Source organism: Xenopus tropicalis, chromosome 4 (genome assembly GCF_000004195.4).
Source record: "Xenopus tropicalis strain Nigerian chromosome 4, UCB_Xtro_10.0, whole genome shotgun sequence".
In the NCBI taxonomy this organism is placed as follows: Eukaryota; Metazoa; Chordata; class Amphibia; order Anura; family Pipidae; genus Xenopus; species Xenopus tropicalis.
The window spans coordinates 51,349,508-51,373,557 of NC_030680.2; the positions used below are offsets into that span (position 1 = coordinate 51,349,508).

Below are 24,050 nucleotides of genomic sequence, written 5' to 3' on the forward strand. Positions count from 1 at the left end.
AGAAATGTATTCACAATTTCCAAAATCCTTCTTTCTCATCTCTCATACAAATGGGAGAAACCAGAATGGACTCATATTTTGTTCCATACCCCAATATCTCTACAGCTTGATATCACTCCCCCATACCAAGAGAGCCTCACTGGAGACTTAATGAGACCATACTCCACAACCCTGATTATCTACAATCTATAGAAACAGCACTTAAGGAATATTTTCAGCTTAATAAAGGGACAGTTCGGTCATCAACAACCTTATGGGAAACCCATAAGGCTACCATTTGGGGCCACCTAATATCCCTCACTTCCAATAAGAAAAAAGAATACATCCAATCCCAACTCTCTATACAAAAACAACTACAAACCCTAGAAACCAAATACTCTCCTCAGAGAACAGATCCTGACCCAGATATTGAAACTCATATCGGATATAAACTCTCTCAAACAAAAAGAGGCAGAAAAAGCCATACTATGGACTAGACAGAAATACTAAGAAAAAGGGGATAAACAACACACACTCTTAGCTAGAAAACTAAGAGACCAACAGAATCTAACTAGGATCACTTCCATCAGAACACTCAGGTGAACTTACATAAAATTCCGATCAAATAGGAGAGCATTTTTATACATACTATACAAAACTTTATAACTTAGGACATAATCCTAACAACACAGATCAAGCTTTATCAGACTTCCAAAATAAAACTACTTTACCTAAACTACTAGAAGGGGACATTGAAAAGGTGAATGCAGACATTACCTCCGAAGAAATAGCATATGCACTGAAAAATATGCCAGGAGGGAAAGCCCCGGCCCTGATGGGCTACCATATAAATATTATAAAACTTTCCTACACGTCCTATCTCCCCATCTAACTGAACTTTTCAATGCCTACCTTCAAGAAACTCCAATCCCCAGCTTAAATCTAGCATCTTATCTTACACTATTGCCCAAAGTTGGGAAGGATCTTACATTATGCACTAACTATAGGCCCATAGCACTATTGAACTCAGACTTAAAGCTATTTACTAAAATTCTAGCAAATGGACTCACACCAATTTTCCCCGCCTCAGTTGGCCATTTATGTTTAAGCTTCTGCAACATCTTAATTTTACAGGACCATACTTAACGGCCCTTCAAAGTCTATATAGCTCCCCCTCGACATACTTGAAATTACCAGGCCACTCCCATAGACCTATACCAATCTATAATGGCACAAGACAAGGATGCCCCATGTCTCCACTCCTCTATGCTTTAAGTATTGAGCCCATGGCAGCACTAATGCGGAATAGCCAAGACATAACGGGAATAGCTATAAAGTCAACACAATATAAAGTTTCCTTATATGCAGAAGATGTCAAACAAATCCACAAATCTCTCTACCTAACTTGCATAAAATTCTCAAGGAATATAGCCTACTCTCCAACTACAAAATTAATCTGACCAAGATGGAAGCATTACCCTTAAATTTACCACCAAACACCAAAGAAGCCCTTAAGGCAAGTTTTCCCTAAAACTGGAAAACAGATTCCATTTCATATTTAGGTATACAGATCACTACTAAATGTAACACTTTGTACTCTCACAATTATCCCCCACTGATCCGACAAATTGAACAATTACTGAAAAAATAGTCTGACTACCATATATATCCTGGTTTAGGAGAATAGCATCCATTAAAATGTGTATATTACCCAAACTTCTTTATTTATTCGAGACACTGCCAGTAGTGGTCCCAACCAAAAATCTGTATTATTGACCTCAATCTTGAGAGGAGGACTCGGAGTCCCATCCTTTTTGAAATACTACGAAGCTGCACACCTCAGACAGTTACTGGCCTGGTCTCATAATGATCCTTTCCAACTCAGTACAACAGGTTATTGGCTGAAATATACTGCGATCCAACCAATTATACTTGTCTAATAATTGCATAGTTGTCGTTCTTATTTTTAGCCACATTCACAGCTATAAAAAAAAGTCTTGTCCTGATATTGTTCTATTTGCCCATTTGAAGGTACTGAAGCCTCAACATTTAATGAATAAAATAAGTTGTAAAATATTAGTCTTCTAAATTACCTCTGTCCTGTGGACCAGCATCCATTTTCCATCATCTCCTTGCTTATAAAATTCTAAAAATGGATCAGACTTCCCAAACAGGTCCTGTAGAAGGTGCCAATAAAAATAGGTGTAAGGTAATTGACTGACAGTGCAACTAGCAAGCAGGTAGAAGAGAGTTATATATTATATAACCATAAGACATTTAATAAAAGGAATGTCAAAAAGTTCTTGTGTCCACACCTTTTTGTCCAGCTTCCTTCCAGCCATGTACAATGTTATCACCCTGTTATCAGACAGTTCCTGAGCAATTACCTGGAAAACAGATAAACTGGCTTCATGAAGATCAGGACTTTTAGCAAGACCTTAGCAGGGCAGAAATGTGTAATGGTGACCATACATGTTACAATTATGATCTTTCCTGCAACTATTGGTTGTTCATACCCTGCATTAACGTTCAGAGCTAAATCCTCAGATATGCAATTAAAAACAAAAGAATTCTATGCCATCTGATGATTTAGTGATAAACACTTGCCTTTGCTTTGGCGCCCTCAAAGGCACCCCATTAAAAAATTCCATCCCACTCGATTGATGAGATGACTATACTGCTCACCTCGTCTCCTGCCATACACACACCAAATATCATACAAACCGTGTGTGTGGCCACATTTAGACACACAATGAAATCTACATGTTTTTTATTAAGAACTAAATTCTACCAGTTGTTCTAAGAAGGAAATGTTATTCTGCCAACCTTTCTGGCAGTGAAGGGATGAAATTAAACTCTTGGAGTGAGAATTATGCGCCGAGCCATTACATCTTACATTGTTCGCTTTGTTTACAACACTTATGACACAATGAAAGAATTGCTGCACTCGTGTCTGTCTTATACATAGAGGGAGCTGCAGCATATTGTTATCCTACCGCTCTGTTATCTTGTTGCTATGTTACTGTTGCTATGATGCAGATTTTCGCCTTTTACTAGAAACAGAATGATTGCTACCAGTGGAATAATCAACCGATTATCGCAGTGTGAAGTTCAAATAGCTTTTAAAAATGACACATGCAGTAGAGAAAAAGAAAGCTGCTGCACCGTTATGACTCCCTTCCCTGCTGGCTTTCCGTTCCCCAGAATCAGAGGTCGTGTTATCTTTTTGCTGGATACAATCTAGAGAAATCAAAGGCAAACAATCGCTTTAAATGGGAGGCAATTAGAATATTTAAGGAGCATTTGTTATACAATGATACAGTACATATTCCACTTCCACATTCACATTAAACACTGCTTGCATGGAGAACATTATACAGTACATCTTAAGTGTATTATGTATATAATGGCATGTATTTTTATATCTGAAATGCTATGCTTGCTTCTTGCTGATATACAATACATAACTTCATTTTACAGATACAGGTTACCTGTTATGGCAAGTACATTAGCCCTTATAGACTAAATGAATATTATTTGCACTGCTGTATGGGAAATTAAACCCAAAACTAAGGTGGTAGTATTTTCCCAGCATTTCAAACCTGTCCCTATGTAAGGGCATAGATTAGAGCATTTCTTCTCTGAATATGTGCACTTTGTTATTATGATTTATTTATATAGTACCAGCATATTAGCTTGCAGTTTAGAGACATTGTTCATCACTGACATTGGGTCTACCCCTGCAGATCTCCAAAACACACTATTGGGTCATTTTCACACTATTGGGTCATTTTCACACAACTGGGTAATTTTCATTAGGAGCCAATTAACCTGCCTCTATGACACTGAAGTGAATCCAAAGAAACCATGGCAAAACCAAGCAGTGCCAGAGCACAGGCAGACATCTCACAGATGTGGCCTTAATTGGTATTAAACTTCCAGTGGTCACAGATTGCACTGCTAAAGGCAAACTTAAGATACGAAGTGCAAGTCAGTGTGTTAAACTGGCCACAAAGTTGTGTGTATTTTGATGCAATGCAATAAAGGTACTTGTGTCAAAACATACTCTTTGCCCACAAGTTCAGTGATCATGACAAAAAAGACCTACTGCTCAACATAAATAACATATTAGATGGGGTTGAAAATAGAAATGTTCACCTTTCTGCCTAAATGAAACCTGTCTAACTGCTTGTTGGTTCAGATGAAGGCAAAAAACCCTGTTTGTCTCAGAGGGGAAAAATATTCCTTTCTGATTCGAATATAGCAATTGGACCAGTCCCCGGATCAACGCTGTACTAATAGTTAATTTTGGTATTTTGTATTTCATCACTTGCTAAAAAGCCATGCAACCCCTTCCTGAAGATATCTAATGCATCTGCCAATACAGCCTCAGGGAAAGAAATTTACAAACTCACAGCTATCACTGTAAAAAATCCCTACTAATGCAGTGTGTTTTTAGCTCTTTTATTTGGGATGAGCTGCACAGCATTAGCCAATAGGTGCAGCTCAATCCTAGAGATCTCCTTGCTCCCAGCCATTAAAAATCCTTCATCCTGCTCCCTGCTTTTCTCTTATTATAGGTCCATGTTAGCCTGCTGCTGAGCATCTGTGTTTTCTTCCTGCACTTTGTCCTGTAACTGAGCATTCTGCTTGTTTAGCTCCCTTGTGTCCTGCCTGTTCTGTTGCCCTGTTTCACTGTCTTATTTCTGTGTGTCCTGTCTATTCTAGAATACTTTTGTCTCACATTCTGTCTCATTTCTGTGCATCCAACCTGTTCTGGAATTCTGTTGTTCTGCATTCTGACTCATTCTGTCTCATTTATATGTAAACTGCCTGTCTCTGGATTTCCAAATCCCAGATCAGTTCTATGTGCATGCTGAAGAGCCAATGCCATGCCTGTCAGTGTGTAGAAGACACTCTGTTGTTATACTATTCTAGATTGATAAGTAAACCCTTATTCCCTTGTATTTTGTTTCCATTAATCTGTGCTTGATGATAGGCAGTACAGGTATAGGATCTGTTTTCCAGAATGCTGAGAACCTGGGGTTTTCTGAATAAAGAGTAAATTGGATTACCAGACCAAGTCTTAAAAATCATTTAAACTTTAATTAAACCCAACAGAATTGTTCTACTTGCAATATGGAATAATTATATCTTAGTTTGGATCATGTACAAGGTTTTATTATTACAGAGAAAAGGAAATCATTTAAAAAAATCTTAATTATGGAGTCTATAGGATATGGCCTTCCTGTGATTTGGAGCTTTTTGGATAATGGCTTTACTGATGTTATAAAATGCAAATGGGAGGGGGATTTGTGTTGAATAACACAACCTGACACCAAGGTGTGACAGCATGAACATCATTGGTTGCTTAGAGCTATGAGATCTAGTGAGATGACTTAAATCCTTTGGTATTTTGTATTTTTTGCACTGGGATCAAGTGATCATGTATTTTTAATATATATATTTTTCTGTACCATATGCTTTGGCAGCATTGATATAAATAAAGACTGACTTCAATTTAATTTAATATTTGTGTTGGTGAAAAATTGTGGAATCTTTTGTGTAATTTTGTGCAGACAAGATGGAGCAGATTGGCGTTTGTGGTGCTGGGAAAGCATTGTGTGCCTGCCACATGTTTAACCAAAGAACAAAGAGGGTCAGGCAAATATTGGTTCAGTAATATTTACAAATAAAATTAAAACCAGAGAAAATATGCAATGAATATTCATTGGAAACATGCTGAGCATTGTATTTTCTTTCATTAAAATATAAAAAGAACTTTAAGAATTACATTCTCTTTTATTTCCTCAAGACTTGTTCAATGCAGGTTTATCAATACTTACAACAGAAGAGGGATTTTACCTTTGAAATAAAAGACAACAAAACCTTAAATTACTAAGAAATGCCAATTTGTCAGGCACCCCCAACAAAAGTTTAAGGCTATGACACGGTGCTACTTGAAGCGGCCAACCTTCATCCCCAGACCGGTGGAGGTTGTGGGATAGAGAGCGCTTCTAAAAATTTTCTCCCAGGGTTTTATTGCATTTGGTTTTCTTGTCCTTTACAGTACAGATATGGAACCTGTTATCCAGAATGCTTGGGAACTGGGATTTTCCGGATAAGTGGTCTGCTAAAAATCAACATATAAACATTAAATAAATGAATTATTTTGCCTCCGATAAGGATAAGTTCTGTCTTAGTTAAGTACAAGGTTCTGGTTTATTTTAAAATTTAAAAAAAAAATGAATTGTTTGCTGAGAAATGGGCTTCCTGGAGCTTTCTGGATAATAAATCCTACCTTTATCATGTAGACAACAGAATTCTACAACTGACCTTAAGTATATTTTGATTTGTAGTACTGGTGATTTTAATGAAAGCACAGACATATAAATAAGGTCCAGTTGTAAAGTTTCTTATTTAAATTCATGATGCATTAAAAAGTAAGTTGAAATTTTAACTCATTTAAAAGATAAAATTATCACAGTTTACTGCATTCCATTTTAGAAAAAATGCTCATATTCTCGTGTCTTTTATATTATAAAAATCCTACTAAAGGTATGGGATCTGCTATCTGGAAATCCATTATCCAGAAAGTTCCAAATTACAGGAAGGCCATCTTCCATAGACTCCACTATAAAAAAGTAATTCTGATTTTTAAAAATGATTTCCCTTTTCTCTGTAATAATAAAACAGTAACTTGTACTTGATCCCAGCTAAAATATAATTAATCCTTATTGGAGACAAAACAATTCTACTGTATTTATGTAATGTTTAAACAATTACATGGCAGATTTAAGATATGATGATCCAAATTAAAGCCCTCCAAGTTCTGGATAACGGGTCCACCTTCAAGGCTTGCTAAACAGGAAGTGGCATAAAAGGCCACAATGTGTAAAGCTCAATATGACCACCTGTGCCACCTTAAAATGCTGTGGTCAAGTAACAACTGCGGGTTTTAGCACAGTATAGAGAAACATTTTCTTAAAGGAACAAAAACACAAAAAAAAATTAATTAACAATATCCTTTTTCAATCCTTATGTTTTATGTATTTCATTAAAATTTCCTTTTTTATAATTGTTTGCCTCATAAAGTGTGTTATCGTGTGTCTCCTACAGTTTTATAGGGTAAATAGAAATTGGAATATTGGGCAACATGCAGGCTTCAAAGAGATTTGTGGGTGTGTATGCACTTTTGTGCTGCTCTGGTTTCAGATTGAAGTTTGGATCCATTCTTTTGAGCAATCCAAAGCAGAAGATCTGCAGGCAACGTATGGTAAAGAGTAACCATAATCTTCTAAAACAGTCAGTACACTGAATAAGGGCTTAGCGATTAAGTCACTTCCGCCAATACAGATCAGAAGAACGTAAGCATGCTGGCTTGGAGGCAATTCAGGGAAAACAAATATGGCAGGTACCTAGGGGCCCAAGGAGACAGCTTTCCTCACCTTGCCAATCATGGAACCAGCCCATTACCTAATATATTAATAGTAATGGGATATGTTAAATGGTTTTGTCAAGGTTACTGGCCCTTTAATGTTTGGAGGCAGCAATCTCAGAACACTGGTGCCTCTAACTGGCCTTGCACCTTATATATAGCAAGCAATGCAAAATGGGCAGGTGTTACGCTCATTAAATGCCTCCCTAGATGCAAACAATGTCAACTGCTTTGTTTGCAAAGAACTGTTCAGTTTCCCGACACAGAAAAATAAACTAAGGGTTTCATAATAATATTAGTAACAGCATAATATTAATAACAGCATCACAGAGTTTATTTGAAATATCTGATTGATATAACGTAAGCCATTTAAATAGCATAACTATGAGTAATAGTAAATGCGCTTCTATAGTCCATAACATTTGTATTTACCTATCGTATCCCTTTAGAAGTCCTGTAAAAATACCTTAGCAATGTAATATCAGAAGCCCAAACATTGGACTCATGTAGCCAGGGTTTTCTAAGACCTGTATACTAATAGCCATAAAGGTACTCACCATTCCAAGTGTGCATGAGAATTCCCCCAGAAAGTCATGCTCGTAGAGCTGAGTGCTTGACTTGTCTTGGTCAAATAAGGCAAATTTTAATTTCTGCACTTCTTCAAAGTGATAGTTGATGGTAAACTTTTTGGCAAACACAGGATTTAGGTTGTTGACTGTTGTTTCAGTTCTGTCGATCTAATACAAAAAAAAAAAAACGCACTTGTTGAATAAAACCATTATTCAGTGTCAGACTGGGGGAGGCAGAGCCCACCAGAGATCCATGCAATGGGCCCCACCACTTGATTTGTACCCTTCCACCCAGCTAAGGGCCCATGGCTGAAAACCAAAAACATCAGATTATCCTCCATGCATTCTGGCCCCTAGCCCTCCACTGATGCACCAGAAAAATACCAAAGGCTTGGAGCCCAACAAGTCTGAGGCCAACCAAGTTTCCCCTGGTGCTCTGGTGGCCAATCCAACTCTGCCATTGTTGAAAAGGGAAGCCGAGAATGCATGGAGCATGCAGAAGACTTTTGTAAAAGTAACTTGATTTATACTTTAAGCACAAATTAGCATCTGCATTGGTAAATTGAACACAAGTTACAAGTAGTTTGTTTTCTTTGCGACTGCCGCACAAACACCAACTTCTGGCATGCTGATGTACTTTGTGTAATTAACAGGTTTGCATACGATCTAGTAATTGCAACTCACTGTATGTAGGGCCAACTCACTAAGGTAAGCCTGCACATTAAACAGTTCTTCATTCCAGGACATTCTTAATTCTGTGTGCTCTGGAGCATGCATGGAATCAGCCAAGGCTGAAGCAGAACATTGGTTGTATATTTTTCACTTTGTGTTTAACATGATACATTCACTACTGAATGCCTACTTACAGAGAGAATAGCATCTTTTGCATTGTTTCCTACTGCAAAAAAAACTCAGCAGTGATCTGCAAATCCTGCAAAGCTATTCTGTTGTGAATGTCAATAAAATCAGTTTGGCAATATAGCACAGCTCTATGTAAATGCAAAAAAATAATTGTTTTGTGAGCACAGTAATTAAACATAGTATAAGATAAGCCCTGTTTATAAGCATGGGACATAACAATGTGGGCCTGGGACTGATTTAAAGGGCACCAGAAGCCAAAATCACTAGGTGCTTTAAATTTTAAAAATAAACTAAATTCATGAGTGGGCAGTACAGAAATCACTGAAGGACACAGTATTGTAAATAAGGCCTCGCAGACCTGGTCACTGGGGTCTAAAGGGACCTTACTATACTGCCCCCCAGTCGCCAATTAGAGGTTAAAGAGAGAAAATAAATCAAAGATGGCTATGCATTACCGTGAAACACATGCCCATCTTTGGTAGAAATTTCAGCCAGGCAGAGAGTAGGAAAGCTAGCAGCATTGACAATGAAGAAAAGTTTATGGTGTTCTGCTTGAGTGAGGTAATGCTTTATACCATCCAATTATGAAGTGATCTTTCTGGCATGTTTAGGATAATGGAATCCTCATTGCTCATTTCTGCAGTAATTTTATTTGCAAGTCTGGGGTTAATGGATTTCTCATTAGCCATTTCTGCAACGGTTCTACTGGCATATGTGCCACATTATGTCTGAATGCTTAGGGCAACAATATGTCATGAAATGGTAGGGATCACTGTGTCTTCTGGTGCACTTTTTGCTTCTGATGCTGCCATTCCAAACATGAAAATGGATGTGTTTTCATGCAGGGGGCCCTAAAGCTCCTGTTACACCACTGGTACTGCACATGTGCTTGTTCAGGGCAGCACAGAGGGTCATGAGGGAGACATTTAAAGGAACAGTAACACCAAAAAATGAAAGTGTATAAAAATAATTAATATATTATGTACTATTGCCCTGCACTGGTAAAAGTTGTGTGTTTGCTTCTTAAACACTACTACAGTTTTCATAAATACCCTGCTGTGTATCCATGGGGGCAGCCATTTAAATTGAAAAAAGGAGAAAAGGCACAGGTTACTAAGCAGATAACAGATAAGTAGCAGATTCCCATTGTATTCTACACAGTTATCTGTTATCTTCTTATGTAACCTGTGCCTTTTCTCCTTTTTTCAATTTAAATGGCTGCCCCCATGGCTACACAACAGCTATTTCTATTAACTACAGTAGTCTTTCTGAAGCAAACACACAACTTTTACCAGTGCAGGGCAACAGTACATTATATTTTAATTATTTTAAAACATTTTTATTTTTTAGTGTTACTGTTCCTTTAAAATTAAGGTGACTCTCTCTGCAGACCAAACTCCAGTTTAAGGCTTAAAATCACTGGGGGAAGGGGGATACCACCAATTGGCAACTTCCTGTGTTTTTGGCTAGCATTATTCTCTAATGAGAGACCATCCTCTTGACCACTCTTTTCACACCAGGATAGCAGCTGCTTGTCTACATTTTTACCAGCTTTAAGCTGTCTTGCCTGTCCTTTTGATTTTTCCTTACAGTTATTTATCAGACAACCTACACTGCACAGCAATCCTGCTGCGTTAGATAAGAGCAAGATGACTGACCTAAACCTGGTAAGCTGGATTTTTATCAGAGGATCCCTTTTGCATCTTTAATCATGTTAAGCTTCCTACTACAGAAGACATATCTGGTCTAGAGCCTTGTGAGGGATGGCTGTGCTTGAGTCGGAAGTAGTAGTAGAAGGTTCTATGCATGTACTACCTTCCTCCAATGACCAGGCTTCAATTCTAGGAGCAATGTAAGATTGTGCCAGCACAGATATGTGCATTGCCCAGTTTATAAATCTGGATCATGAGGTGAAGTGCCACAGGAGGCACTGTGAGTTTGTATAGCAAAATAACTTTTATAACCTTCTGTTACAGCCTGTGCCCACTTCTGCTCTTATCTGTTATGGGTTTGTTCGCCTGGTTATTTTGTATGTACAGTATAACTGTATTTTATGTGGGTGATTCAGTGCCATGTGTTACAAGATATAAAGGGTTAATTATTCTGTGATTTGTATAGTAAGCTTGCTACAGCCCTTAAGGTGGCCATACACGCACCGATATTATCGTACGAAACCTCGTTTCGTACGATAATCGGTGCGTGTATGGCATGTCAGCGAGCCGTCCGATATCGCAGGAAGCTGCTGAAATCGGTCGGCTCGCCGATCGGCCAAGTTAGAAAATTTTGATCGGGCGCCATAGAAGGCGCCTGACCAAAATTCTCCCTTCAGAGCTGAATCGGCAGAAGGAGGTAGAAATCCTATTGTTTCTACCTCCTTACCTGCCGATTCAGCCCTGAATGGTGTGTGGCGGATCTGACGATGTTTCGTGCGACCGACGGTCGTACGAAACATCGTGAGATCGCCACGTGTATGGCCAGCTTTAGAATCACTGGGGAGCTCCATCCGCTACTGTGAGTATTTCCTGTCCATAACTTATCTGTAGCTTCTCCCATAGAGCCCAGATAGGGATTAAAACAAAGGGATGTTCTGAAGTATTTTCTAACAGAGGTGTGTGTAGTTTTGGGAGTCAGTCGAAGAGGAACGTCTCTTTTTTCCCATGCCATTCAAGGAATCCTCTTACATAAAGGAGACTGAAATAATCTAAAAGGTGGCACAAGCAATGGAAGAACCAGGCAAGCATAAATATGAATGGTCCACTAAATTTATAGTCTGTATAGATACAAAACTGGTTGGTATTCTATCAAGGCATTTAAATAAAAAAATATATTTTTACCCCCTATATGTAAGAGGTTTTCAGGCTATATTGTCCTTTTACAAAATATACCTGATGCATTAATGCAATAGTTCCCAACCAGTGGCTTGGGAGCAACTTGTTGCTCATAAACCCCTCGGATGTGGCCTTAAAGCAGGTGCTTATTTTTACATTTCCGACTAAAAGGCAAATTTTGGTTGCATATGCTTCCATGAAAACCAAGTGTACTGCCATACAGAGTCTACTGTAGACTGCCAGTTCACATAGGGGTACCTTATTTGGCACCCCAGGAACTTTTTAATGCTTGTGTTTCTCCACAGCTCATTTTACATTTGAATGTGGCTCACAGGTAAAAAAAAAAAGGTTGGGGATCCCCATTCTAACAGATCCCAGCAGTATAATAATATAGACAGCAAAAGACCCAAAGGGTGCTGCTGGTGATCTCTTGATAGATATACCGTAAGAGGCCCAGCTCATTAATTCCTTGAGGGACTGGGGGGAGCCTAAAAGGATGCAAGGATCTATAATTTCTAGTTATATCACTGGGAACACTACAAAGTCTGTCACTAATCTATAATGCAAACCAAAGCAGATTTTCTAATTGATTAGATTTTATTCCAGTTTATTTGTATGACATTTATATTTGTAATTATTACCCTTCTCATACACACAGGGCTGCAGGATAGGTCGAAAACTCACAAATTAATTGAAATAATAACAATTTAATCAATTTAATTCATTTTGCAGAGCATTCTACAGAGAAAAATCTTAGTCATACAGATAATGTACAAGAAATAGATATAAGGGTTTATTATAGCTCTTGTGCTCCCAAGTACAAAACTTTACCATATTTTAAAGATAAAAAAAAATGTCACAAAAGCTCCAGTAGGTTTCATTACAGCCAGATATAAAGGTCACTTTCTCTGATGCTTACAGCTGCGCACAAACCATAGTGACATTACTCTCACAGTTGGGCTAATTTTATGGTAAATGGTGTTGCTGCCTTCATTTACTGTACTATTTAGTACAGGGAATGCTGCCCACGCAGAAGATTATCAGGCTTGCTCTCTGGCCACATCAAACCAATAGGAAAGAGTGAACAAAAAATTAGAACATTTAGTTCTTTCCATAATTTTAACCACCACAACACCAGAAGTTTTTAGAATGCAAATTTTCAATAGACTAGTGTTACCTATCATTAGTGAAAGGCAGAAACAACATGAGAGATCCCAATATTATTTATACAAAAAATATAAAGAGTGTGATGTATATACTTTGCTCCCAATTTAAAGGGAAACTAAAGGTCTTATTAACTTAATTCACAATGAGTATATTTGTGACACATGGCTGCTATATAAGACCTGGACCACAGAGACCTTATCCACACACCCTAACACTCCAAAAAAAAATTTTGTCCGGTGCACACTGCTGGAGGGATGGGCACCCTCCAAATACACTGTAGCAACAAAAAAAGCAAATCGCACTAAGGACTGCAAACAAGGGTAAAACCCTTTTAAAAGTTTATTGCAGAGGTGCAATGTTTCGGGGCAATGTGATAAAGGGGTCACATTGCCCCGAAACGTTGCACCTCCGCAATAAACTTTTAAAAGGGTTTTACCCTTGTTTGCAGTCCGGAGTGCCATTTGCTTTTTTTGTTGCTATATAAGACCCCCATGAATAGCTCCTATTCCTCTGCAGTGCTCAAGATCAGAGGCTATTGCCCAGTGCACATCTATGCCTGCTGAGCTGCAGTAATTTTAAAGACAAACTATACCCCCAAACAATGTAAAAATATATTGCATAAACAAGCTCAGATGTAAAAACCTGCTTCATCTAAATAAACAATTTCATAAAAATATACAGAATGCTCGGGACCAAGGGTATTCCAGATAAGGGATCTTTCCGTAATTTGGATCTCCATACCTTAAGTCTACTAAAAAATCAATAAAACATTAAGTAAAATCAATAGGATTGTTTTGCCTCCAATAAGGATTATTTATATCTTAGTTGGGATCAATTACAAGATGCAGTTTTATTATTACAGAAAAAAAGGAAATCAGTTTTAAAATTCTGAATTATTTGATTAAAATGGAATCTTTGGGAGACGGGCTTTCCGTAATTCGGAGCTTTCTGGATAGTGGGTTTCCGGATAAGGGATCCCATACCTGTATATGCTATTGGGCACTCCTAAATAGAAATTTGCCATTTTAAGAATTAAAGGCTGCCTCCTGGGATCATAGGATTCACGGTGCACACAAACAAACCAAGGGCACACATACATGCTAGGTCACATCAGCCAATTAATTGTAAGAGTCTTTTACTCCCACACTTCTTCCTGTTACAGTTAGAGCTGCATTATTTCTGGTCTTGTGTCTCTGAGGGAGCACAAAGCCCATTACTTTATAAATAAAGTTATACATACATACATACATACATACATCACTAAAGGATGTAAAAAGGCAATATTTAGTGATATTTATATTCCTGTTTGGCGAGATTCTTTAATAGGTCACTGTAGGTCATCTGTTGGTTAAGTATTCATTCTGGGGGTATAGTTCCCTTTAAAGGTGCATGTTGATAGAGCTAAATTTAGCAGCAGTGGGGAGCAGGGGACACATAATAGACTGCAAGGGTAACAGTGCTGCTTTAAACCAATCTTATAATTGTTCTCCTGAAAAAAATGAATCTCACTAGGCAGCTGTTCAGAAACAAAAGACAAAGGGCTATTGCTTGTGTATAAACGCAAGTATGCTTTTCACACTAAAATCTGCAATGGCTCTGGGTGTAGGCACAGGGTAAGGTTGATCCCAGCGTAGGGGCTGATTCTCAGCCTCTGTTTATCCAAAGGAGGAGAATAAGCCTTGTGTGGGATTAGCCAACAAAAAGTGTTTATGCCCTGTCGCTGTAGCTCCTATGTAGCTCTATATGACTATTAATTGTTATTTAAGAGCAAAATACAGTGTGCAGACACAATGGAATCCTGTACTTTACATCCATCATTAACAATGGTTCATTTGCTCACTGCACCCTTGCACTCTTTTTTATGGCAACTACACTGTGCACAAACACAGGCAAACAAAATGTCTATGTTTGCCCCGCATAGCATGGATGAAAAAAAGTGTACCATTTTAATACCGTGTATGCATTCTTGCACTGGTTGTACCTAGGTGAAAATTCTGTACCAGTTTGTTCAGGGCACAACAATACACGGCTTCTGGGGAAACCCTTAATTACAGGATAAAATATGGCAGACTGCACTGATTTTGCATGTTGCTCCTTGTCTTCTCTAGAGAGATTAGTCCCTGTGAAATTTTGTGAATAATTCATAAGAAACTCAGACACCCAGAAATGTGGGCTGAGGCATTTCAGCTGATAAGCCATACTAAAAGGCAATTACCACAGATTATAATGGAAGGCGATTTTACTGCCATTCGTTGACACAATACCAGATTTTACAAAATGTAACAACAGCTATGCTTGTAGAAAAACAGAACAAACAGCTTTACAAATTATTTTTGAATCTGTAGCAACAAGGAAATTTAATGAAATCACTGAGCTCCCATTAATTTGCTTTGTGTTAATTTCAACACAATTCTTCTTAGTATTTGGGCCTAACTATTCACTGCTCTGTCAGAGCCCAGCACTGCCTCTAAACCAATGCACAATTGGTTTTGAAACAGTTATATTTGCTGTTGCAGGAAGAAGTTTGACATAATTGAGAAGACTGTGAAGATTCACTCTAAAAAGCATAGGAAGCCAGTGCTGTGTACACTGATAGCTCAAAGCAGTTGAACACATTCTGCTGGGCCAACTGACACACTGATCTGTTTTGAACTAAACACTTTCCTGACTCTTAGGAAAATGGAGACCAGCAATACAGGACTCCCTAATAAAATAGGGTATGGAGTGTTCATACACATATGCACACACATATACACACAGAAGCCTACTACACATTGTGCTGTTTATGAAGTAAATCTGCCAGTAGCTAGGCATGCAAAATGATTATTAGGCTACATATGACAAGATATGTCAATCTTTATTCAGCAACTCAACACAAAAAAATGATAATTATCTCACATTCTTTATCTGTAACACTCAGGAGCTTTATATAGCCTCAGCAGCATTATTACTATTCTAAGCTGAGAGACTGCATTGTGCATCGTACGGATATACCCAGAGAGCTGCCACTGAGTTTATAATCTGACCTCAGCATAGACAAGAGCTATTAAGTGATAAATCTGTCGCAGGATTACCTTTTCTGCGATTCTATGGGGGAGATTTACTAAGGCACGAATGCCGTCGTGACTTTTTCGTATCTTGCACAAATTTTTCTGCGCCGTCACGTCTTTTTCGTACTTTGCAACAAAATTTTGCGACAAATTCATATTGTCGCGCCGAGGACGAAAGTTTCGGATTCATTCAAGCTTCGGTATCGTGACTTTCCTTGGGCCAGGTTGGAGCTGCAGAGTGCCATTTATTCCTCTGTGAGACTTCCAAAATCATGCAAAGTCGGAAAGATTTTTCCGCCGTTTACAGTTGTTCAATACGATAAAGTCGCGACGGCGACGTAAAAGTCGCGCAAAATACTGTAGATCTATTTGACCTGTAGGCAAACTGGAGTGGATCAAGTGAAGCAAGGAGTAAAGATGTGATGTGAGCCTTGACTATACGCTCAAAGCACTTCATGGCAATGGAGGTGAGTGCTACTGGGCGATAGTGAGCTGCCTAAATGACTATCGCCCAGTAGCACTCACCTTCATTGCCATGAAGTGCTTTGAGCGTATAGTCAAGGCTCACATCACATCTTTACTCCCTGCTTCACTTGATCCACTCCAGTTTGCCTACAGGTCAAATAGATCTACAGACGATGCAATAGCAATTGCACTTCATACTGCCCTCTCCCACCTGGACCAGAGAAACACATACGTGCGGATGCTGTTCATTGACTACAGCTCTGCTTTCAACACCATCGTACCATCCAGACTTGTCATGAAACTCCGTGACCTGAACATCTGTTCCTCCCTGTGCAGCTGGATCCTGGACTTCCTGACAAACAGACCTCAGGTGGTTCGGATCGGCAACATCACCTCATGCACACTGACACTTAGCACCGGTGCCCCCCAGGGATGTGTGCTCAGCCCCCTGCTGTACACCCTGTTCACCCACGACTGTACAGCAACACACAGCTCCAATACTATCATCAAATTTGCAGACAACACCACCATCATCGGCTGCATTTCTGATGGAGATGAGTCGGCTTACAGGGCAGAGGTGAGAGCCCTGACATCATGGTGCCGGGACAACAACCTGCTGCTCAACGTCAGCAAAACTAAGGAGCTCATTGTGGATTACAGGAGACTGCAGGGAGGAGGCCATACCCCCATTCACATTGACGGAGCAGAGGTGGAGAGAGTCAGCGGCTTCAGATTCCTTGGCATCAATATCAGTGAGGATCTGAGTTGGTCTCACCATGTTGGTGTGATCACAAAAGCTGCAAGACAGCGGCTCTTCTTTCTGCGGCGCCTGCAAAGGTTCGGCATGGACTCCAGAATACTCACAAACTTCTATCGATGCACCATTGAGAGTATTCTGTCTGGCTGTATCATCACCTGGTATGGCAGCTGTAATGCCTTGGACCGCAAAGCTCTGCAGAGGGTGGTGAGATCAGCAGAGCGCATCACCAGGACTGAACTGCCGGCCATGCAGGCAGGCGGTACAGGAGCATCCAGACCCGCACCAGCAGATACAGAGACAGTTTCTACCCACAAGCCATCAGGCTTCTGAACTGCTGACATTCTACCCAAACCAACACACACTCCCCATAACTACTGGACTCTTCCCAGTGTCACTTTAAGCAAAGCCACTTTAAATCCTCACTGCACAATTTCAAATATTGCATTGCATTTTATTATTGTAAATACTTGTACCTTTATTGCACACTTTTATTATATTTAATATTTGTATTTTTTTTTTGTTTTGTTTGTTTATGTAAAGTTTGCCATTCGGGATTCAAATTCGTGCTTTGGTAAATCTGCCCCAATGTAATCAAATTTTGTAGGAGACTCTTATGTATGCACAAAGCAACACAAAGAAAGTCCCTTTTTGCTAGTTAGGCAGTACTGGGATTTTACACCTAGCCATACATGCACAGATCTGATTGGGCACTTTGGCCAATTTGAAAACATACTGCCCAACCATCTGAGCTTGTATATCAGATTTCTTGCACTGTAGATCTTGCACTACATCCAATGCAATCCTGCAGTCCCTACATGAAAGATCACGTAAGTTTAATTTATCATAACATATCTGAAAAAATATTTATTTATGCACCACTCTAGAGAGATGCACGTTCTTTTGCTGATACCACGTCATCAGCAGATAAAGGGAAAAGGAGCCAAAACAGGACCAGGATATACAGCCTGGGGGGCTGATGGGTCAGATACAGTGGTGGTATGGCCTCTGTATGGCCATCTTTAGCCATAGTATGCTTATCTAGTACAATAATATCTATGCATTGGGGTAGTGTAGCTATACATGGGGGGGAATGTGGGTGGTGTGTTACAGTGGATATACAGAAGTGACTAAATAATGCACAATACACTCCCCAGAAAACGCACATTATTTTCCATCAGAATGACTACCTTCTGGAAGATTAACATTTTTTTGAGCTGGTAGCAGTTCTTTTTTTTTTTTGTGCAGCCTTTAAAAACAAAACTCCCCAGGAACATTAGCTGTCATTCAAATACTGCTTGTGTCATCAAAAGATGGAAAACTACAGAAGTTTTCTAATTATCTACAATGTATTAGAACTTCTAGTTGATCGTTGACCTTCCCCTCCCAGAAACAAAGTTCTCACTATATCCAGTATGAGGAATCCTGAAATCCCTTTGTAATCAGGAAATAATACTCTGCCTTAGCTGTGGGTATATTTCCTGGAAGACAAGAAATGGAGGGAAGAGTCCCTGACAGTGATTCCCTCGAGATTCTGAAGACTAATGCTCTCTTACTGGTGGCTGCAAGATTTATTCTCAAAGCTGGGTTATGTTTATATTCATAAAATCTAGTGCTGTATTATTGACATCAATCACAATATATGATACTAAAGAACCAGAAACAAATGACAGGTATGGGACCTGTTATCTAGAATGCTCGAACCCTGTGGTTTACCAGACAAGGAATCTTTCTGTAATTTGGATCTCCATATCTTAAGTCTTCTTAAAAATCATTTAAACATTAACTAAACCCAATAGGATTGGTTTGCCTCCAATAAGGATAATTTATATCTTAGTTGGGATCAAGTACATTGTACAAAGTACAATGTCATTTTAAACAATGTAAATTATTTGATTAAAATGGAGTCTATGGTATTTGGCCTTCTCATAATTTGGAGATTTCTGGATAATGGGTTTCCAGATAATGGATCCCATAAAATGCAATAAACTTTCCCTGTCCAGATAAAAAATTGCAGGTTTGCTTCAGAAACACTATAGATGTATAAATAAGCTGCTGTGTAGCCATGGTGGCAGCCATTGAAGTTGAATTGGGCTCTCAGGCACACATTTTCATAGCAGCTAGCATATAGGTTGTGTAGAATACATTAGAATAAAGGGGTCAAATTTCATTCATGGATTTCTACAAAAAACCACAATGATGAAGTCTCTCATATAAAATAGTATTGTACAACACTGCAGAATACACTGGCATTTTCTATAAATAATAATCACTTGTGGCTTCTTTTCTATTGAAAAATCAAAATCTAATGAACGTATCACACAGTAGTGAGAATTACGGTACCTCAGACCATTTTCCATTAACTTCCTGAAATAAAACACAGAATGGGTCAGACTTGGAAGCTACATCCCGATCCAGAAGATTTTGGCAGGAGACTGAGAGTTCCACCCTACAGACACAATACTGACTCCCAACAGGGCCCGAGGGGGAGGAAGTGTATGTGTATGCCATCGGCTCCAATAACGTAAGACAATCTGCAAGAGAAGAAAGATAACAATATATCATACGTTTTTAAAGTGTAAAGATTCAAAATAGGACTGTATTTGCAGTTCCATATATATATATCAAAATAAAGATTTCGTGTAATTTTGTGTTACAGGCAGTTGTCTATCTAGTACATGAGCCCTTTCGTCTGACACCAAATTGTACGCTAAAAATGGGCATAACACTTATTCTGCCCCTGTTTGTACCTGATCCTTTTAATAATGCTTTTTTATCTTTTGCTTTGTAAATATAACTCCCAAATGGTAGATGATCTACAGGGCAATGTTACAGACAGAACGGAAAGAAAAGGAAAAAAGAAGTCAGAAGAATATCTGGGAAATGAAGATAAATAACAGAGAATCAAAAAAAATTTTTTATTAATCCAGATTGCGCAAACCTCACAAAAACCACTACTACTATAATCACTAGATGCTGAAAAGGCCTTTGACCAGGTCCACTGGGGTCTGACAGAACGGACACTAAATTTGTATGGGCAGAGATTTAATTTAAGCAATTATGGCACTATACTTAAATCCAACTGCCATGGTTAAAGGGAAAGCAACACTAAGGGGCTGATTTACTAACCCACGAATCCGAATGGGAAAAATTCCGATTGGAAAACGAAAATTTAGCGACTTTTTCGTATTTTTTGCGATTTTTTCGTCGCCGTTACGACTTTTTCGTAAATTGTCGCAACTTTTTCAAAGCCGTTACGATTTGCTCATATCTTGTCGCGACTTTTTCGTATTGAGCGCTCGTAAACTGCAGGCAAAACTTTCAGACTTAGCATGATTTTGGAAGCCTCCCATAGGACTCAATGGCACTCTGCAGCTCCAACCTGGCCCAAGGAAAGTCATGATACCGAAGCTTGAATGAATCCGAAACTTTCGTACTCGGCGCGATGGCTACGAAAAAGTCACAACAATTCGCGCAAGTCGTAACGCTATGAAAAAGTCGCGACAATTTGCGAAAAAGTCATAATGGCTACGAAAAAGTTGCGACAATTTCCGAAAAAAAACGCAAAATACCGATCATTACGAAAAAAACACATTCGGACGCTTTTCGGACGTTCGTGGATTAGTAAATGTGCCCCTAAAAATTTTTAAGTAAAAACTCTATTCTACCCTGCCCCAATAATTGCCCTATCCTGCAAACCATTTCGTATTTTGAATGTTTTCTTAGAAAATACCTGTCAAAGGAGAAGGAAAGTCAAAGTCACTTGGGGGTGCCAAAATGTACCCCATATTTTGAAATGTGTACTATCCAAAATTAGATGGTTTTGGGGGGCAATGTATTTTTTGTGTGTTTTAACCTCAAAAATGCAGAAATGTGTTGAATTTTCAGTACTGAAGTTATCTCTGGGGCAATTTCTATGCACTAACTTAATTTTGGGGTTTCTAAATGCCAGATACTTTGGTGATCCTGTGCACAATAGGTATTAAACTGTTCAGTGGACCCTTGGCTTTCATATTTAGGATGTGTTTTCTTGGTACCTAATGCTATGTGGGAGATAAGTTGATAAAGTGGAAGGTTTGATGCCTTTTTGAGGTATTTCATCACAACCGCCAATTTTGGGAAAGCATTGTTACTCTGTTATTTGGAGTAGAAAGATATGGGTGCCCATTTTGAATTCACCTGAATGTGTACTTTCCAAAAATATATGGTTTTGGGGGGGAAAGTATTTTTTGTGAGTTTTTACCCCTCAAAAATGCAGAAAAAGTGTTGAATTTTCAGTAGTTGAAGTTATCTCTGGGACAATTTCTATGCGCTAACTTTATTTTGGGGTCTCTAAATACCAGATACTTTGGTGATCCTATGCATAATGGGCATCAAACTGTTCAGTGCATCCTTGGCTTTCATATTTAGGATATTTTTTCTTAGGATTTTTTTTCTTATGTAGGAGGTAAGACGCTTGAAATTAGAATCTCTGGGGTGATTTTTTTTTTTTTTTTTTTTTTTAGAATTTTCCTAATTTTTAGATAGAAACTGCCAAATTCAGAAAAGCATTGCTGTTTGGTACTTAAACATGGTTACCCATTTCGGATTTGTCAGAATGTGTACCTAATGTTCTAGGATTTTTGTATTTGGAAAAGTATGCTGTATTCTGCTGTAGTACGGGACCTGTTATCCAGAATGCTCGGGACCTGGAATTTTCGGATAATGGATCTTTCTATAATTTGGATCTCCATAATTTAAGTCTGCTTAAAATCATTTAACTATTGAATAAACCCAATAGGCTTGTGTTCCCTCCAATAAGCATTAATTATATTTTAGTTGGGATCAAGTACAAGGTACAGTTTTATAATTACAGAGAAAAAGGAAATCAATTTTAAAAATTAGAATTATTTGCCTATAATGGAGTCTATGGCAGATGGCCTTTGGAACTTTCTGGATAACGGGTTTCCGCATAAGGGATCCCATACCTGTACTTGGAAAATTTGGTAATTTACTGCTGTGTGTTTTTGATCTATAGAAGTCAGAAATCTCCATAAAACTATACATAGTGGCACGTTCAAGAAACATTAGGCTTTCCAAATCAGTTGAAGTTTGACCATAAAATAAAATATTTTTCTGTTATTGTTTTGTTATAATTTTTTTTTTTTTGGTATTTAGCAATCTAAATCTTGTTCCAGAACTGGAAATACACAAAAACAGATTTAGAAAGCTCAGGTTCTCCTGAAAAAAATTATATCATTTTCCTACCTAAACTAACCCCCCCCCCCCGAAAAAAATGTTAAAAAAGATATGTTGACCAGCAGCTTCCTTAAAATCATCTTGCACCATGGTTGGAAAATAAACAGCAATGTCTGTAGAGCGAAAGCGAACACATGGGGCAACACTGACAATATTGTCTAGTAAAGAATAGTGAAAGATAACCAGCAGAAATAGTTTTGAGCACCACCAAGATAAGGGATGTTGCACACGCTGTTATCCACGAACCAGACCAATGAGCTTCACTCCACTAACCAGGCAGCTGACTTACACTCTACGAAGCAGAGCACTGAGCTGCACTCGCTGACCCAGACAAGTCAGCTGCACTCACTGACCCAGACAACTGTGCTCAAACCAGACCACAGTGTCAGTGTTGCTTTATGTGTTACACTATCCTGTACTTTTGTCTTGAATACCAGCATGCACGCTGAAATATTTGTGATCCATCAGAGAACCGGCACTGTTGATAAGCAGACACCTGTTTCACGTTGACATGAATTGGCTATTTCTGTTGATCAGTGTAAAAAAAACAAAAACAAAATTAAATCCTTTAATTCTATGTTCTATGATAACAAATCTGCAAAACTTTCATGGGAGGGGGATACTTGTAATAGATATATTAAATTCATTCTATTTTTGGTGTTACTTGCCCTTTATGTACTCTACAACTACTCTACTGAGCAACTACAACTGTCTTTTTAAACAGTTGGCTCTAAAACAAAACAAATTGCTTTTTGTAAACTAATAATGCAGGAAAATATACTGTATTTTTGGGAAAGTTTAATTATAACAACCCAGTTTTTCTAAAATAAAAGCTTTTTATGGATTAACCCATTTTCCTGAGCATACATGATTTCCTGGCTCTAGACTGAGGGAACAACAGTAATGGGCCTTTTTACAACTGAAACAGCTGGTAACTTGCAGTCTAGGAGATAACAAGTCTGCATGCAGTATTAAAAAGTTTTAATATAATTTCATAATTATATACGTTCAGACATTTGCTTGCTGAATAAACTCATATATGTAGACAACTGTCACTTCTTACCAATTCATCAATTTAATTGTTATTAGCCAGCTAAGAAGAGTGAAGATGAATAATAGTTTTTTGGCTTTCAGGGTCAGTGACTTACATTTAAAAGCTGGAAAGATGTAGAACAGTGCTGTCCAACTGGCGGCCCGTGGGCCGCATGTGGCCCCCCCACCTGTCTGTCTTCTTTGATGGCTTACCTTTGTGTAAGCTTTAAATGGTATCAGTACTGGCCCCCTGCATGGTTAACACCTCAGATTCAGGCTGTAATCCCCCTGTATTGTTTAAAAATGTAATCCCCTGTGTTGTTCACACCTTTTAATCCCTGCATTGTTCACCCCCTGCAGTGTTCACACCTCAGGCTATAATCACCCACATTTTTCCCCTGTTCACACCTCAGAGGTGGAGGTGAACCCTACACACTATAAAAAGAACATATACTGTAGTGGTACTGCAATTAAAAAGTTTTTTTAACATATAGTTATTGTGCAGACCGTAGGAGCAATGCCAGCATTGTGTCACTGTATGCTGCCTGTGTGTGCCATACTCTGCCTGCCCTATGCTGCCTGTGTGTGCCATACAGGCAGGGTAGGGAAGGCAGAGTATAGCACACACAGGCAGGGTAGGGAAGGCAGAGTATGGCACACACAGGC

At 38.7% G+C, this 24,050-nt stretch overlaps 1 protein-coding gene across 1 annotated transcript in view; it reads right to left on the minus strand.

Annotated features, from left to right (window-relative positions):
- The window catches only part of cpne2 (copine II), a 63,435-nt gene that overhangs the window by 20,093 nt on the left and 19,292 nt on the right, over nt 1-24,050 (minus strand). The window contains exons 2-6 of the mRNA XM_004913481.4: nt 19,458-19,648; nt 7,975-8,154; nt 3,145-3,219; nt 2,295-2,366; nt 2,073-2,156 (exon numbers count right to left, since the gene is read on the minus strand). Coding sequence (XP_004913538.1) covers nt 2,073-2,156; nt 2,295-2,366; nt 3,145-3,219; nt 7,975-8,154; nt 19,458-19,625 — 579 coding nt within the window. The 5' untranslated portion in view covers nt 19,626-19,648. The remainder of the gene's footprint in view (nt 1-2,072; nt 2,157-2,294; nt 2,367-3,144; nt 3,220-7,974; nt 8,155-19,457; nt 19,649-24,050) is intronic.